The 17,707-nt window shown below is 22.7% G+C and overlaps 1 protein-coding gene across 3 annotated transcripts in view; it reads left to right on the plus strand.

Moving 5' to 3' along the window:
• Positions 1–17,707, plus strand: part of LOC129610589 (dystrophin-like) — an 83,551-nt gene that overhangs the window by 51,573 nt on the left and 14,271 nt on the right. For all 3 annotated transcript variants that reach the window (XR_008697098.1, XM_055523195.1, XM_055523196.1), the window contains exons 2-6: positions 1,338–1,597; positions 9,752–9,952; positions 10,147–10,280; positions 11,422–11,651; positions 11,955–12,083. Coding sequence is in view for 2 of the 3 variants with exons in the window: in XM_055523195.1 (XP_055379170.1) it covers positions 1,338–1,597; positions 9,752–9,952; positions 10,147–10,280; positions 11,422–11,651; positions 11,955–12,083 (954 nt within the window). In the remaining variant the exon portion in view is untranslated. The remainder of the gene's footprint in view (positions 1–1,337; positions 1,598–9,751; positions 9,953–10,146; positions 10,281–11,421; positions 11,652–11,954; positions 12,084–17,707) is intronic.

Raw genomic sequence — 17,707 nt, forward strand, 5'->3', positions numbered from 1 at the left:
TTTAAATAGAAAAAATATTTTTTCAATGTTTCTTTAATATTCTTCCGTTTAACTCTTAGTATTCCGTCGTTTTTCATTAAATATATCATTAAATATATATATGATATTTAATTAAATGCGAATTAAAAAAATCTAATATGGTCAGCACATAAACGAACACAATGTCCATTGTCTAGTTTAGCGAAACTCCTATATAAGATTATGAAAATGCCTTTTAAACTTTTCTTTCTAATTTCAAGGAGGTTAGTTAGCTTTATTTAACATATATACTTTAAAAATTGTAAATTTGGCTCTCAGGTTCAAAGATGTATACATCAGGATATTTAAATAGAATGTTTTTGACTTTAAAAAAAATAATAATTCCCAAAATAATTGTTTAAATCTATAAATAACAAAAATTTGTAAAATTGTATACAAAAAATATTCGAAAAAATAATAAAGTATCCAAAAATTTTTTACGAAACTTTGGAAAAGTTATTGAAGTTTCTTCGTAAGAATACGAGTATTGCAGATATCCGCACTGATTATTGCAAAAGACAGAAGCAAAATTAAAACGAAAAATCATTAATTTTTTTCCTTTTTTTTTATTTTTCATAGATAAACATTTGAGTTTTTGTCCATAACCTTTCAAATTTTTTAAAAGAGTGGTTCACTACCTTAACTTTTTATATTGCTGAAGGTGAACAAAAATTATCTTCTGAATAATGGAATGTGATATAAGTATTATAAAAAAAGATAATTTTAAAATTTTGAAGATTTCTATTAATTTAAAATTTTAAAATTTTGAAGATTTCTAAAAAAAGAATTGAATTTTATTTCAATATCTTGGTAAAGTTCGATTACGAGTATTATTTAAATTTATAATTTTATATAGAGTGAATATTTTTGTAAGGCATTATTTTTTGAATTTCAATAAAAATGTTACCGATTTTTTAATTTAGTTCACATTTTAACAGATTTTTAAGTATTAAGACACGTTTAACAACATTTTTTTAGATATAGTAACAACAGAAAATGCTGACAGATACTATCATCTTATTTTTTAAAACCAAATTTGTTATAACATGTACAATAAATACCCAAAACCTAAGTACAATTTTCTTAAATTAAATGCTAACATTTTATTAATCTTATAGTTTGTATAAATATAAAACTTTTTTTATATAATGCAAAAAGATTTTAATTTTAAAAGTATATACATACGTATTATGTATAATACATATATATGTACATAAATATAACATAACAATATTTAATTTATAAAAAAAATAAAAATTTCGATGCAAATTCGATTATTACAATATTTAATTTTTATTTTTTTTTTCTCAAAATTTTAGAAAATGCGTCAATTCCAAAAAACTTTAGAAGATTTAAGTTCTCGTGTTGCATCAGCTGAAACAACAACATCAACATGGAGCCCACCGGCAACAGCAACAGAAGCAACAGAACAAATGCAACATTTACAACGTTTACGTGATAAAATGACTACAGCTGGTGCTCTGTTGGATGACTGTAATGAACAACAGGGTTTCTTTACTGCCAATCATGTACTTGTGCCAAACCAATGTTTATCTAAATTGGAAGACTTAAATACAAGGTAAGAAAAATCTAAATTATGTACATGTACATACCAATATATGTATTATGTAATTATTTTACATATTTTTCTAGTTCAAATTCATTTTATGTTCGTTTGGCTACTAAGTGTATAGTTATGGTTGTTATAGCTTATTAAACATATATTTATATATGTAGTGATACTCAATTTTTTTTTATATATTTTTGAGAATATTTGCGATGTCATTGATTTATTGGCAAACGTACAATTTAAATTATTAAATTTAAAGATTGTAACTAAAAATAATAAGTTGCGTTTTTTCTTCATATATGGCATACTAGTTATTTTCAAAAATATTGTCGTTATCTTCTATAAAATTAATACTTATGATATTAAAACTGAGACGAAAATTATAGTTCTTTAATCATGTTGTTGCTGTAGACTACTAAACTGATAATTTACTTGGAAATTGTTTATTACCTCTGAATAAAAATTTTATTCTAACTCTAAGATAATTACTATTCCTATTGCTTACATTTGTATACTTACTACATTTGCTAAAAATAACCTAAAAATAGTTTAAATGGTAAATTCGAAAATTCTTTATTGCCTAAAAATAATTTTGCTAGTTCGTTATAATGTTTTTTTCAATAGAAAAGTGTGTTCGATATTCTGAAATGAGAATTTAATAAAACTTATTACATTTGAATAAAATAATTTTGAACTGCACACTTCTGCCTAGATTTTATTACATCGAAAAAGTACGCAATTCATGCAATAACCCGTTTTAAAAACATTTCTGTAGTCCTACTGTTTTGAGAAAACGGTATATCCGTACCTTAAAATAAATTTTATTATATATTGGTTGAATATTCGTACACGTGTATAATTACCAAAAATCTATCCTTTTAATAATATATCCTTTTTTAATATTACTATGCTTACAAATTGTTACCTATTAATTTTAATGTTGGTATTCTGTATATTCCCTTTTATACTCGTACATTTAAGTTTTAAAATAAACTTACCACCTTCAGATACCACCTTAATAATAGGTTTGGGTATACTGAAATTTTATTTACTAGTGGTTTACCTTAATGTGTAACCTGTTATCTATTGTACTTGTGTATTATTTCATTTATATGTAGTATTGTTGACGTTATACTATATGAACTAGGTAAACGTGCAAATACATAAACATGCACACACGTTTTGTGAACACAAATGTATAGCCATATTATTATAGTTTTTCAATATTAAAAAAATAAGTAATTCTATCAAATAAGTTTACTAAGTTATGAATTTGTTATGCTAGCTAAATTTTAGCTATATATATTCTTATATATTTATTATGTATATAAAGAAATATATGTTCAGATATGCATTTTTAAATTGTTATGAATGTGTGTATTATAATAAGCAATGAAAGAGAACATGTGCTTAAAAATGTAAATAGAAATAATATAATTAATAGGATATATGCCAAGTACATACATATTTTATATATTATGTATTTCAACAATCATTGAAATTCAATTGGAGAACGTGCTGTATACAGTATCTATTAACAAATATAGTTACATACAATTGTAGATGTAAACTGTGCTCATAATATTCATACATACATGGCATGTATGCTACGGTTTTTTATAAATGTATAGATGTTTATACCTAATTTTTATTCATTTGTAAATAGAACAAAAATTCATCCATTTTCCTTATTCTAGCTAAAATTGAATAAGTATTATAGAATATGTATACATAAGAATGTAACACATATACATACATAAGGATATTTTTAGGTATTGTTTGTCAATTTGTAAATTTAAATAAAAAAATTCAGAAAATTGATGAAATATTAAAAATGCAAATTGATACAAATACAATATAAATTGAAGGAATTCATCAAGTTATGTATGTATGAAAGTAAAGAGTTCAACTGATCAGATATATGCATGCACACTTACTTTTACTTACATATATGTACACCATACTTACATATCAAGTTGATAAAATTGGGAATTCTGACATTTCAAAATTTGTTTACCACAAAAAAAATTAATCGTAAACTAAAAGAATCAGAATATTTATTTTGAGTTTCAATAATTCAAAATATGCTTGGAAAGTGTGCAAATTTTATAAATTCCTAATATTTATATTCATAGTATTACATAAAAGTAGGTGACTGAATTCAATTTTTATTACAATTAGTTTGGGGCATCAGAAGGTTAATGTATTTAGGTTAAATCACGCCTCCAATAAATAAAAATGCATTAATCAAATGAAATCTAAAATTTAGAACTCTAAACTTTGAGCGAAAACGTTTTATTAAATGATTAAAATATTCCTTAAAATTGTGTCAGTACTTATTTGGTCGAAAGCTCTTGATTCAAAACTCATAATTTTTTATTGTACACAATTTTTAATTTAATTTTCAATTTAAATTGAAGCAAATTAATTGCCATTTTACATTTTGTAACATTCTATAGTAACAGTTACCTCCTATAAATATCCTATAAATATGGTTTGATGGCGATAAAAGCCTAATTATTATTCAAATTTAAATTAATGAATTTTTTTGTGTTCTCTTTTTTAAGAAACAAAATAAAATCAAAGATTAAGTTTAAATTGAACTGAATTTTATATAAAAAGTTAGACATAATATTAAAATGATAATATATAGAATAATTATTCTAATTATGATATTAAATATTTAGTAATAACGCATTTGTAAATTGATGGCAAAATATTTTTAGCTAAATAAACATGTGAAAAATTAACACCAAATTATAAATTAATGTTATTAAATTTCATTAACCTTTAAAGAGTTGCTAAATTTAAATGACATTATAGGTTTAAATTTTCTATAAATGAATTGCTGCTTCGACGTATGATTTTGTGCAAAATTTTTATATTTCTGTTGCCCATATATTCAAAGATATGCAGAGATCATATTTAAAGAAATTATTGAAAAATTTTCACGTCTACAATAATAAAAATTATGTCATATACCATCCCAAATTTTTTTCTCCCATTAAAAAAAAAACTCATAAAAGTTTCCTTTTTCTTAACAATATTTTTAATATCTGCTCCAACTACCATATTATTTTTATTCAAATGAAGTGTAACAATTTTATAATCCCAGACATTTTGAAAAATCTACACAATATTTTATCATTATTTGCTTGTTTTGCAATGTGTTATACAAAAATGTGAAAATGTTGACATTTTTATTTTTAATAGTCAACGAACAACTTTTATATACATAAACACTTAAAAATATTATCAAGTGTGCAAATATATGAATATTTTTCACAATAAAATTAAAAATTGAAGTAAAATATTAAAATATTGCATTCTATAAGTTTATTTTATATTTTTTTAAATTGTATCTTGTTTAGTAGTACTCAAATGATATCGCATATAGTATTAAAATAAAACATGAATGTGACAAATTATTTTAAATTTAATATTTTCAAAAGTAGCCAATTTCAAGAATTCAACCATTTATTTTTTTTTGTTAGTGACTCTTATAATAGTTGAAGTCTCCATTAAAGTCTTTATTTATAATATGATAAAATTTAAATATATATATGTATTTCTAAATTTATATCAATGCAAAAAAATGTACGTATATACGCACATTCACATATGTATATATATATATATATATATATATATATATATATATATATATATATATATATATATATGTATTTATATTAATACTAAACATTTAGTATTAAGACAAAATAATTATTAAATTACATCACGTACTTCTTATAATATCCTTACACTATATTTAAAAGAATAAAATATTTTTCATTTAACAAGTCTATTGTCACCTTGATAATCAAGTATGTGAAAGCAAAATATGTATATATACAATATTTTGTTAATTTTGTATATAATATACTCGTACATAAGTATATACATAAATATTAAGTTAAAATTACATAAATATTATCTTTCCCTCATGATGATAATGTAACACGTCTTTAAGTATAGAACAAATAAATTTTACAATTTTAATGTATATCTACAATTATATTAAATTAAGTGCTATTAAAACTGTGTTAATTATATAACACAAATTATATGCATGTAATATAATGCCATCGTAAATTTAATGTCTGAAATTGCATTTAGAGTGCGTGAATCTTATAAAATTTTATTTTATTTTAAATTTATCTAAATCTTAATCACTACTTTTATTTCACATTTCATAAAGTTTTGTACTATAATAATAATAATTCTGAAGTGACAAAATTCCATGAGATGACACACTCGGATATTATTTTTTTTTTGTTAAAAAAAATTTTAACTAAAAAAAATAATATTTCAAATTTTGTAGACGAAATAATTTGAATAATTAATTTATTATTACTTTTTTCGAAGAAATCCTAATGACAACGGTAACCTTTTAAATTTTGCAACTTATTTTTGTTAAACAGTTGTCGATTATACCTTTCAACACTAAATTTGCACAAGACTATCATCCTTATAAGAAAAAACGCACTCCCCATCAGTTTCTGTTTACTAAAATGCAAAGAGTGTAATAAAATGTTACACTTCACAGTCATAATTACTTTAAAAAATCTTCATAATTTTCAAATAAAACATAATATTATTTATTATACACGTATATATAATGTGCAAAATTTATTAAGAATTTATGTATTTTGTTGCACTTAAAGATGCTTCAATTAAAATAAAGTTAATCTTAATTTAATCTCCTTATAGGATTAATTTAGAAAATAAATAAATAATTATTATCACGATATATAATAAAATTCAAGCAACTTAAGATATTCATATAACCTTCTTATATTTATGTCATTTTAATGGTTTGACAATAAAATAAGAGAAAAATTAAATTTTAATAGATAAAAAGAATTTTTTTGCTAAGAGTATATTTCAAGTTTATATTTTGTCACCATTTTTGAAACAGGACGTTATTCAAATCTTGTAGTCCACGTTTAGATGTAATTCATTTTTTAGGATGTAGTTTAATTTAGAGAAAGATTGCATTATAGAATTACAACAGGTTATATTGTTTGTTATAAAATTGAAATTATTTTAGTAGTAACAAACCTTGTAAAGATTTAAGCCAGTTTTAGATATTCTAACAAATAATAGTCTTTACTAAATATTACAGGAGTTCAAGTTTTTTTAAAATCTGACTTTTTAAAAATATATACATACATTATTATTTTGAAAATTTTCACTTATTCGACAGCTAATGTTATTTATAAATCTTATATAATTGTTATATTAATATATTAATATTATGTTCATTTTAAAAAGTAGAGTTTTCACTAATATCTACAGACTAGCATTAATGGTCCTATCCGGAAACTTATCATTTGAATAATATCAATAGTCATTCTTTTTTAATATATACATGCTTATATATAAAAAGATTACAAAGCATTACGCAATACTCTCCTTATTTATGAAAGTGATATAAAATATATCGACTCAAAAACATGTGCGAATAACATAAATTTTTCAAATATAATTAATAAGGTCAAGTTTTAATTTTAATCCAAATATTTTATCTCTTTAATGAGCAATTGCTAATAAGAGAAGATTAAAATTGATAAATCGCAAAAATACAATATTAAAAATGTAAAAGAAATTGGAATTGAGGAAGTTAAATTGTAAATACTGCTCGTAAAATACTTGTTATTTGAAAATATCAAAAAACTAGAAAAACTTAAATTACTATTGATAAACTTGTTTTAAAATGATATATTGTAAAATTTAAATACACAATTTAAAGCAAGCATATATCGCTGAAACTCCAATCTAAATTCAGCATACAGTTTTTTTTTTTAAATTATCTAAATAATGTAATTTAAATTTATATTTATTTGAAAATTTTCAATTGCTTACTTTCAAGCTGTTTTATTGAAAATCTTCGAATTTTTCATTTTTAAATGACACTTTTCTTAATTGACTGCAATGAAATGTTTGTTTTGCACAATTTTACAACAATTTTTTTAACGCTATTAACAGAAAAGCGCCTTTAGTAATAAAATATGCACATTACGTTACATATATAACATATAACAATTTTATATTTGTATATAAATAGTATAATACTTTATGTTTCTTAAGGAAATTCTACTAACTAATTGCAGTTGGAATGTAACAACAGTAATCAGTGTTAGGAAGGAATATTTCGTACATTTAGACAAAGACTCTCACATTTTTGTAAAATATTCTTATAAAATACGGAAAGATTCTGACCACACGTTTTTATTGAATTTTGTTCTTAAAACATTTCAAGATGTTCAAGTTTGAGCCACTCCAAATCAAATTGGATAGAGAATATGAGCAGCAAATGTCTATAAATCTGTTTTTTGAAGTATGTAAATTGATTAAAAAAGAATAATATATATACGGGAAGATCTGATTGTAAAAAAGAATCCCAATTCTAACATAACTTGATTCGTAGTGATTAAATCTTGTAAATAATTCTAAAGTCATTGGTAGAGCAATATTTTGTAAAGTTGTTATAGTTAGTTCATTTTGATCGTATATAACTTCCGGATACAATACTGCTTATATATAAAAATTAAGTCAAAGAAATAAAATTTGTCATGTGAATTCCAATTACTGAGCTTAAAATATTTCTATCAAAGAACTGTTTCAAAAGGTCTTGCTTTGCTTTGCACTGCATGCACTTTCGTATACAACTTCTTAACCCAAAAAAGCTAATTTCAGGTACTATATTACAAAAACAAAAATTTAACATATAAAACTTAAATCTCAATTTTTCATCACCTGGCTGTTAAGTTGACTGTAAATTTGGTCTACTACATCTACTAATTTTAGCTTAACTGTAAGTGTTAAAAAAAACACTTGTTATTTATGAAAATATTAATTTCAAGGTGCAATATATATGTGTATAGTACATAAAAAATGTATAACTACTAATTCCTGTAATTTATTGAAACTGTAGTAACAAGTTTTTAATTAATTTTGATTAGTAAAAAAAAAATTGAAGACTAAAGATTATCATCAATTTAAGTTTTTTTTTTTTATTTGCACTATTATAGTTAATTTATTTTTCCTCGTCTTAAATTGATAATAAATTTTGATATCTAGTTAAAAATAAATTAGAAAACTGAAATAAAGAAAAATGTTAAAAAATTTATATAAAATTATATTTGTATGTATGCAAGTAAAATAATGATTATATTGCGAATTTATTAAATAGCAAAAGAAGAGATTAAATTTAATCGTTCTTTAGACAGTGCCTGTATATTACAATAGGTATATGTATACTCATGGTTGTTGGATGCTTAGTATATAGTTAAGGAAACTGTTCAAGAAAAATTGAAAAAGAAAATTTATGTAGTCCTATTTAATAATTGATTAAACATCTTATAAATCACTTTATTTTTAAATTTTTTTTAATAAGGAATTCAAAATTTTTGATAAAGATTAAAATTTGTGAACATTATGTGAGAATGTTGTTAAAAATTTTTCAATAATTTTGTGCATTTTAATTCACATTTAATTTTCAATATTAGGTGTTTGAATCTAGACAATGGATTGGAAATAGCAAAACTGTCATTCATTTATATTAGAAAAAAATTTAAAACGCATATGAAACGGGTTTGATCAAAAATTTCTGCATAATTTTCCACAATTTTCAGAAAATTGTTCTATAGATAAGGAAAAAAAAAATTATTGAGTCGCTAAAAAGTGTTTTTAAATTTAAATTAGGTGAATACGCTTGATCAAATTTTTGGCGCAATAAAGTTTTCAAACCCTTTTATATTTTAATACTCAATACACTTGTAATTGCAATACAGTTTATAGCAGTTCCTATCACATAATTATTACAGTTTCTATACAAGTAATTTTTGTTTACTTGAAAATAAAGTCCTACCTTTTGGATTTTTATGCCATTTTAAAATTGCTACTCGTATTTGATTATTTTCGATTTTCATTTAAAATTAAAACTTTTAAATTTTTAACATTTACTCATTTTACAAGTTAAAAATCTATTTCTCACAACTTTTTTAATGAAAGTTTTAAAAAAAATTTAAAAACTGCTTTATCCAGATATTTTTTTGTTAGTTTAAATTTTTATAACAACTTTTTATTTTATTTTTTAAAAAAATTTTTATCCTTGATTATGTTTTATTGATTTTTCTTATATAAATATATTTTTAGAATGAAACTTTTACAAATTGCAATGGATGAACGTCAGAAAGTTTTAATAAATGCAGGTGGTAATCAATTAATCGGTACTAACGATGATGGTAGAACAACATCGAATAGCGGTACTATAGGTCCTTTACCTAATTTAGGACAAAGTGTTAAACCACCATGGGAACGTGCAACGACAGCTGCCAATGTGCCTTACTATATTGAGTAAGTTTAATTTATTAAATTACATTTAGATATATTAACTCTTAGCGTGTTTTAGCTTTTAGTCTTATTTTTCTAATTAAAATTCAAATTCATTTTATTAATGTAAGATAAAATCTTTGGAAAATCAAAAATTATTAACAAATTTATTTTATTTTCTTTATTAATTTATTAATTTTATTAAAATATGACTATAGTCATGAGCGGGAAACAACTCATTGGGACCATCCAGAAATGATTGAACTTATGAAATCTTTAGCGGATTTAAATGAAGTTCGATTTTCAGCATATCGTACAGCATTAAAATTACGTTCAGTTCAAAAACGATTAGGTAAGTTGAAATTATAAATTATGACCACATTTCAAAAAATTTACGATTTTATGTACTTTTTAATATCAAAAATCAATTTGACTGCCCTTCATTCGATGAAAAACTTTATAGAATTTTGTTTTCATTGTTACGTACATACATCAAAACGTAAATTCTTAAATATAAGTATACCAATATGGTATGTGCTTTATAATCCTCGCATTGGCATAATTTGAAGAAAGAATTTTAAATAATAAGTTTTTCTATTAAAATTTTTATTTTTCAAAAAAATTTTAGAAATTTTACTCTCATATATAGTATGTCACTAAAAATAAAGCCTTTATATGAAAAAGCTCTACTTTGTTTTTGATTTTCGAAAATTTGACATACATATTATATCGAAATTTCGAAAACTTTCTTTTTGTAAATCAATTTTTCAAAATATTATGAATTCAATTTTGTTCTCATTCTATTATTGCTTTATACACTTTTGAAATTTCTATGACAATCTGTCTCTGCTTTTAATTTTTTTAGATTCACGTATAAGCTCGCATGTACCTGCACGTGCAAAAACTAATTTTGACCTATTTTCCGGAATAGTATTCAATTTTTGTTTTTATAATAAGTTATTTTTAATAGTTTCTATTTTCATTTATGGAGACGAAAACGAAAAAAAAATTTAAAAAAGAATTTTTTGAAAGATTTTAATTTTTAAATTGAACACGTACCTGAAAAGTTTAAAACTAACAATTTATGTATTTATTTTTTGCTCTTATTTTCATATAATTTTTCAAATTCAAGAAAAAAAAAACTGATTTCTTCATCTTTTTTCACTTAAAATTCTGTAAGATTTAAAATTCAATACGGTCACGAACATTCCAAATCATTGACAAAATAATACCTTTTATTAAGGTACTTTCAATTTTCTGTTTTGTATACTTCCAGATTATAAAAAGTAAAAATTTTATACAAATGTATGTAATTGTACATATTTACTGTACATCATGTACAACATTGTATATCTTTATAAAAAAATACTTATGTATAGTATACTTAAACAATACTTAAATATATAAAAATAAAAATAAAAAAAGCAAAAATAAATTTTATCCTTTTCCCTGTTTTTTTTTTATTTTTTATTTCTCACTTAATAATAATGTAGCATTGGATCGCATCCCAATGTCAGTGGCAATAGACTCATTTGATCGACATGGTTTACGTGCCCAAAATGATAAAATCATTGATATACCAGATATGACAACTGTTCTGCATTCCTTATATGTTACCATAGATCAAATAGATTTACCCTTGATGTTGGATTTAGCAATCAATTGGATATTAAATGTTTATGATTCACAGAGAACTGGGCAGATAAGAGTATTAAGTTTTAAGGTTAGTATATATTATTATTAAAATAAGGTTCTACATTTATTATACATACATACATTGATGTGTGTACATAAGTATAAGCTTTAAATCTAGAGAGAAGAAAATAAAATAATTTTCAATCACAAACAATATAATATGTACTCGTATGTACCTTACTTATATGTTTGAATATCCTTATTTTTTTTTTGTATAATGCTACATATAGTAGAAAAAAAAATCAAATGTTATACGTTTTATTTATTTTATTTCAAGTTTTATCATTATAAATATTTAATAATAATGTTTTATATACTATTTTATTTTTAGGTTGGATTAATTTTACTATGTAAAGGACATTTGGAAGAGAAATATCGTTATTTATTTAGATTAATTGCTGATCCAGAACGTAAAGTGGACCAAAGAAAATTGGGTTTATTGCTACATGATTGCATACAGGTGAGTGAATTCAATTAAAAATTTGTTTATACTATTATATTATGTAATTTTAAAATATCTATATATAAATATTTGAATTAAAGTAATGAAAACAAATATTCAAAATTTAAGTAAATTTCTATGGAAATTTTATTGTTTCTAAATTTAAATAGAAATTAGGTCAATTGTTTCATGATTTAAGTATATTCAAATTGAGAGTATTAGGATATTATTATACATCATATATAAGTATATGTGATGCTAAGAAGAAATTCGAATGAAAAGGATTGTGGTACTTCATTCTTAATGTGGTTGCGAGTTATAAACGTATTTATAGTAAAATATTTAGTTTTTTACACTGTTTAATACAGAATCGGAAAAATTATTGTATTATTGTGAAGCTAGAATTTCTTTTAATATGCTTCAATTACATTGAAGTTCCACTTACAGTCCTTCCAACAATTTTTCATTTTGCTGTTAAGAAATTACCTAAAAGTTTTATTTAAGATTTGTTGTTTTTTCTTCTCCAACAGTTTGTTCTATTACTTTAAAAATCCAATTTTTACTGATTTTTCTTAACGTTTTCCACATTTCATAACCTGAAACAATAATTCATTTTACATCTTATTTTATATTTTAATTCATAGGAAATGTAAGAAGTACTTCGACAAATTATAATAATTAATTTCAATTCATTACATTACGGTTTACATTAAACTCAAATTAATTCTTAATTTATAATTAAGGATTATCGTATTTAATATTATCACTTAAGATTCCATTTAAATTCCCCACCACATAATATTAATCTAATTAACATTTTATTGTGCCAACATTTTTGTATCACTTTGTAATATATGTATACCAACTTTAAAAATTAAGGATCTTGTATAGTCAATTTACGTTTATATAAAAAAAAAATCAAATCCCAAATCCAATTGAATTTATAACAAGTATAAAATAAGTAAAACTCAATTAATCCTCTTTTTATTTTATACACGCAATATAAAATTAATTTAAATTTCTTACAATATATTTAGTCCTTACCATAATGTTTAAAATTTAAAACGAAAATTTAATAACAATTAAATAAAAACACACATAAAGCAAAATAACAAAAAAAAAAAAGAAATAATAAAAAAAATGAAAACAAAATTAATCCCCCAAAAGGGTTAACACTGAATAAATTAACAAAAAGTGATCGCGGTCTTTTTAAATGTGGAAAAAAAAACAAAGAAAACAACAAAAAGCGATTGTAGAATCTTTAATTTATTATAACGTTAATTTTTGTATCAAATAACAATTTATTTTCTTCTACTGTTTTGTATCCTATCATCTCATTATCCTTGATGTTATTCTGCTTTGTTTTCTGTCGTTATTTTTCTTTTGTTTGTTTTTCATGTTTTAAATGTCCTGATGGGAAAAATCTTTTTTTTTTTTTTCGTTATCATAACACATGCAATATTTTTTTTTTTTATAAACAATTCTCGATTATATCCCGAATCCTCTTTCACTTGTTTTGTATTGGTAGGGGGGTACCACCTCATATCTTCTGTTTGTGTTAGCGTTGTTTTTGGTTGATGTTATTAAAACTTTTTCTATATAGCACAAAATTGGTTAAAAACATTAGGATATCAAAACAATACTTTGTGTAAAAGACAAGTGCTTATAGCTTTTTTTACTGAAATGAAAAAACAAAATCAAAGTATTTAACCACAACAATAAAAACTGGAAAAATGAAGAAAAAACGATCTTTTAGCGATAAATTTTAGCCTTAAACAATTCCCACTCTTTCTTTTTTTGTATTCTTATATTCACAAAAAAAAAAAAAAAAACATTGAGATAAGCTGTTAAAGAATGGATAATTTCATCTTATGACATGATTTTGTGTAAGTGATACAAATTAGGCGGAAAACCTACAACATTATACATTATAAATTATAGAAACTTGAAAGTATATGCGAGCCGAAAACAATTAAAGTAATTTAAAATTAAAAGAAGAAAATGATAAATTAAACTTTTTGTAATGTTTTCTGATCTTTAACATCGATTGAAGGAAGTTTAAAAATGGCGACCTTTTTTCAGTACATTATTTATGCTGGTTTTTCTTACAATAATATTTTTTTTATATAAAATTTGAGGTGTAGTAATGAACTGGTCAATTGAACCATGTCATAAATATTTTATGCACAATATAGAGAAATATTCGAAAGTCGGTTCTACTGGCAAACTGAAATCCCAACAGCAATTTTTCCCTTCATTAGTTTGCATTATCGAGTACATATCTGTGTACTTTAGATAAACAGTTTGCATCATTCTCTTAAGTTTTTACAGTTCCTCTTCATTAGCCATGTTTTAAATTATAAGGATAACTAACAAGAGAGACAAAAGATGATTTAGAAGTTCCAAGAATAAAGCAAATGACCAAATTTAACATTTTTTAATCGAAAAGTCATTTTTCGATATTTTTTTCTTGTCCAAACAAGACTGATGCCTACTTATTGCCTCGGGACTTGAATGAAAATATAGGCAGAAAAAGTGAAGGAAAAGTAAGGCTAATAAATGCCACACCATATTTGTTTTTTTTTTTTGTCTTATGAAAAACAAAAAAGAGCAAAAAAATGTGTTAGTTTTTAAAGATTTATTATCCTTTAATATCCTTGGTTGAAAAGATTTTAAAAATGGAATTTGTTTTGTTGATTCTTTTGATTATCTTTATAAGAATTTCCTTTTTTTTTCCTGTATGGCTTCTGTTGATTTTCTGGTTATACAATTTTGAAAGCTCTATGGTTTTGTTTTTCTCTTTTTGTTTTGCTGGTTATGGTTCATTTCCTTTTTCAATCTGATAACGGTAAAGGATTATATTTAATGTTATAAAGAAGTGAATACAATTTCTTGCTTGTACAATTAAATTTTATTTGTGGTTTGGTTTTTTGCTGTCTATTTATTTTTATAACAGAGTAAATATGTCAAATATTTGTTTAAAAAAAAAATTTGTTCATATTTTAAAATAAAATGAAGAGTTGATGTTGCTAATATTGATTTAAACTTTACGATTAAATTTATACAAGTTGCATGTAAATTTTAAATGAACATATGTATGTAAGTGTGTACAAAAGTATCATTTAAAAAAAAACAAACTAACAAAATGTCATTTGAATTGAATTTTAGTTTTTTTTTCTAAATCAAAAATTTATACTGCATATTTCAACAGATAATGCAGTTTATTAAATCCCTTAACACATTCATGTCAGAACTGACTGTTTTGATAATTGGATAAATATTGATAATTGGCAGAAGTTAATCGAAATTTTTCCGAAACTGTCATGAATCATGGTCAAAACCATAATTGTTCATGGTTTTGTAATCATCAACTTCACTCACAAAAAAGTATCTAGTGCCACTTTTTAGACTCTTACAATTCGAACTTAAGTTCTTTTTAATGAGCTTCCAAATATTTGTAAACGCTTGTCTATGCTCCTATATCATTCGAAATATTTACCTCATTTAAAATTTATTAAATTTATTTAAAAAAAAAATAAATTTCCCATTGAATTTTAAACTTAAATTTTTTAAGAAATTTTTCTAAATTTTGAAATTCAAATTTGAATAATAAAATTTAAAAAATAAACAATAGAAATGTAAATATTTAAAAAAAAAATCGGTAGATCAAATAACTGTTTAATAATTCTTATTTACAAAGTTTATGTAAATATTTTATTTTAACAAAAACAGAAAAAAAAAGAAAATTACAATAATGAGAAAGCAATCAAAAGAATTTATTCTCTTTGAATTTACAAAAAATATAATAGAAATTTTGATTAATGAATTATTTCCATTCGAAAAATTCTGAACCATTATAATCCTTTACGCAGTCACAACAATAAGGCTCATTAACTGTTCCATAAACAAAAAATAAAAAAAAAAATTAAAAAAAAAAACAATACGAAATTGAAGAAATAAAAAAATTTTGTTTTCAACTTTTTTCCCCACGCTCAGTTTATTCTTTTGAAAAAGTTTTAAACAAAATCTCTTTTAATTGCAAATAATATTAACGTTCTATTGATACCATATAATAACAGGTTTTACGCTACATTACTTTGCAGTTACATAACAAACAACAATATTGATATTTTAATTTTGCTAACGAAGAAGTCGGAATTTAAATTTTTAATTTTATTATTCTGCAGAATTTTATTACAAAAATTTTCTAAAGAATATTTGAATTTGTTAAAATTTAAAATTATTTAGGGATCAAATTTATATTACCAGTGTAGTTAATTTAAATATTAGAATTAAATTGCCATTCTTCAAATCAAATTATGCCAAACAAAAATTTATTAAAGGTCACCTTAAATCAAATTAAGCCGACAAAATTTGTGTCGGAGTATTAGCTTCAATGATATTACCAAATTTAGTATGTAGTTAACATTAGTAGACCAAACTTAATTGCTGTAGAAAACAATCACTAACTCCTTAGAATATTAGCTTTCATTACCTAGTTATCATTGTATTTATAGTATTTTTGTTGATTAGCCGCACTACTTTCTTTTGATCATATACTGATTTTCAATTTGATTTTATTTAATTTTTCTATACTAAGTTTATAGACGATATGAGTATTTGCATTGAAATTCCAAAAATTTATTATTAATATTTCTATTACAAAATTTTCTTATTCCCTTTTGGCTCTAAATTATCATAATTATTTTTAATTTCTTTTATTTTCCTTACAATTTGAATCCAATTTGATTTGCAGACCGAAGAAATCAAAAGAATAAAAAAATATAAAATAAAAGCGTCAACCAATCCTTTTTTTCTCTCCTTATTTTTTAATTTTCATTGTTTTTCTTTTTTATTTTAATATTTTTATACCCACTTTTCATTTTTTTTACCCCTTTTCATATTATTACATTTTCACTCTCAATGAATCATTGAATAACATGGTGTTTAAAATGCTGTAAAAATTAAATAAATTTATTCAAGAAAAAAAAAAAGAATAAATGAAATAAAAGAAAAACAAAAAGGGTCTTACTCCAACCGAGAATCTCTAATGTTCATTCTCTATAAAATATCCATTTAAATACATGCATATAAGAATACATTTACATATATTTGGTCCATATTTTTTTATATGTACATATATACATACGTATATAAGCGAACAAATACGAATTTTCAATGTTTCATTCGTACTTCTTTTCTCTTTGTTCTCTCTTTCTTCCTGTTTGTTTTTGTTTTCTTTTCTAAGTTAAAATCACTCAAGGATAACGAAATTTGAATAAGTTAATTCTCGTTTACTTTTTAGCGTAACTTTTTTTATTCTTTAATACCGTTATATTTATATATTTGTATACCGTTAGATTTCTTTAACTTTTTCTTTTTATTTGTTTTTGAACTTTTCAATTCTTTACTTCTGCCTTTTTATTTTTTTCTTGTAAGGATACTTGTTCTTTTTTTTTGTGTTCGTTTTTGTTTTTATTATTCGTAACTCTTAAGTAATTTATATTTTTGAACTTTTGATCCTCTTAAACTAGAATAGAATAGAATAGGGAAAAAATAACTGTTATTGTTACTACTTTTTATATAAGTGATACTCTCATTTATTTTTTAAAGAAAATTAAAGGACTTATAAAGAGGTTTTC

Source organism: Condylostylus longicornis, unplaced genomic scaffold (genome assembly GCF_029603195.1).
Source record: "Condylostylus longicornis isolate FDR11 unplaced genomic scaffold, ASM2960319v2 ptg000045l, whole genome shotgun sequence".
Classification (NCBI taxonomy): domain Eukaryota; kingdom Metazoa; phylum Arthropoda; class Insecta; order Diptera; family Dolichopodidae; genus Condylostylus; species Condylostylus longicornis.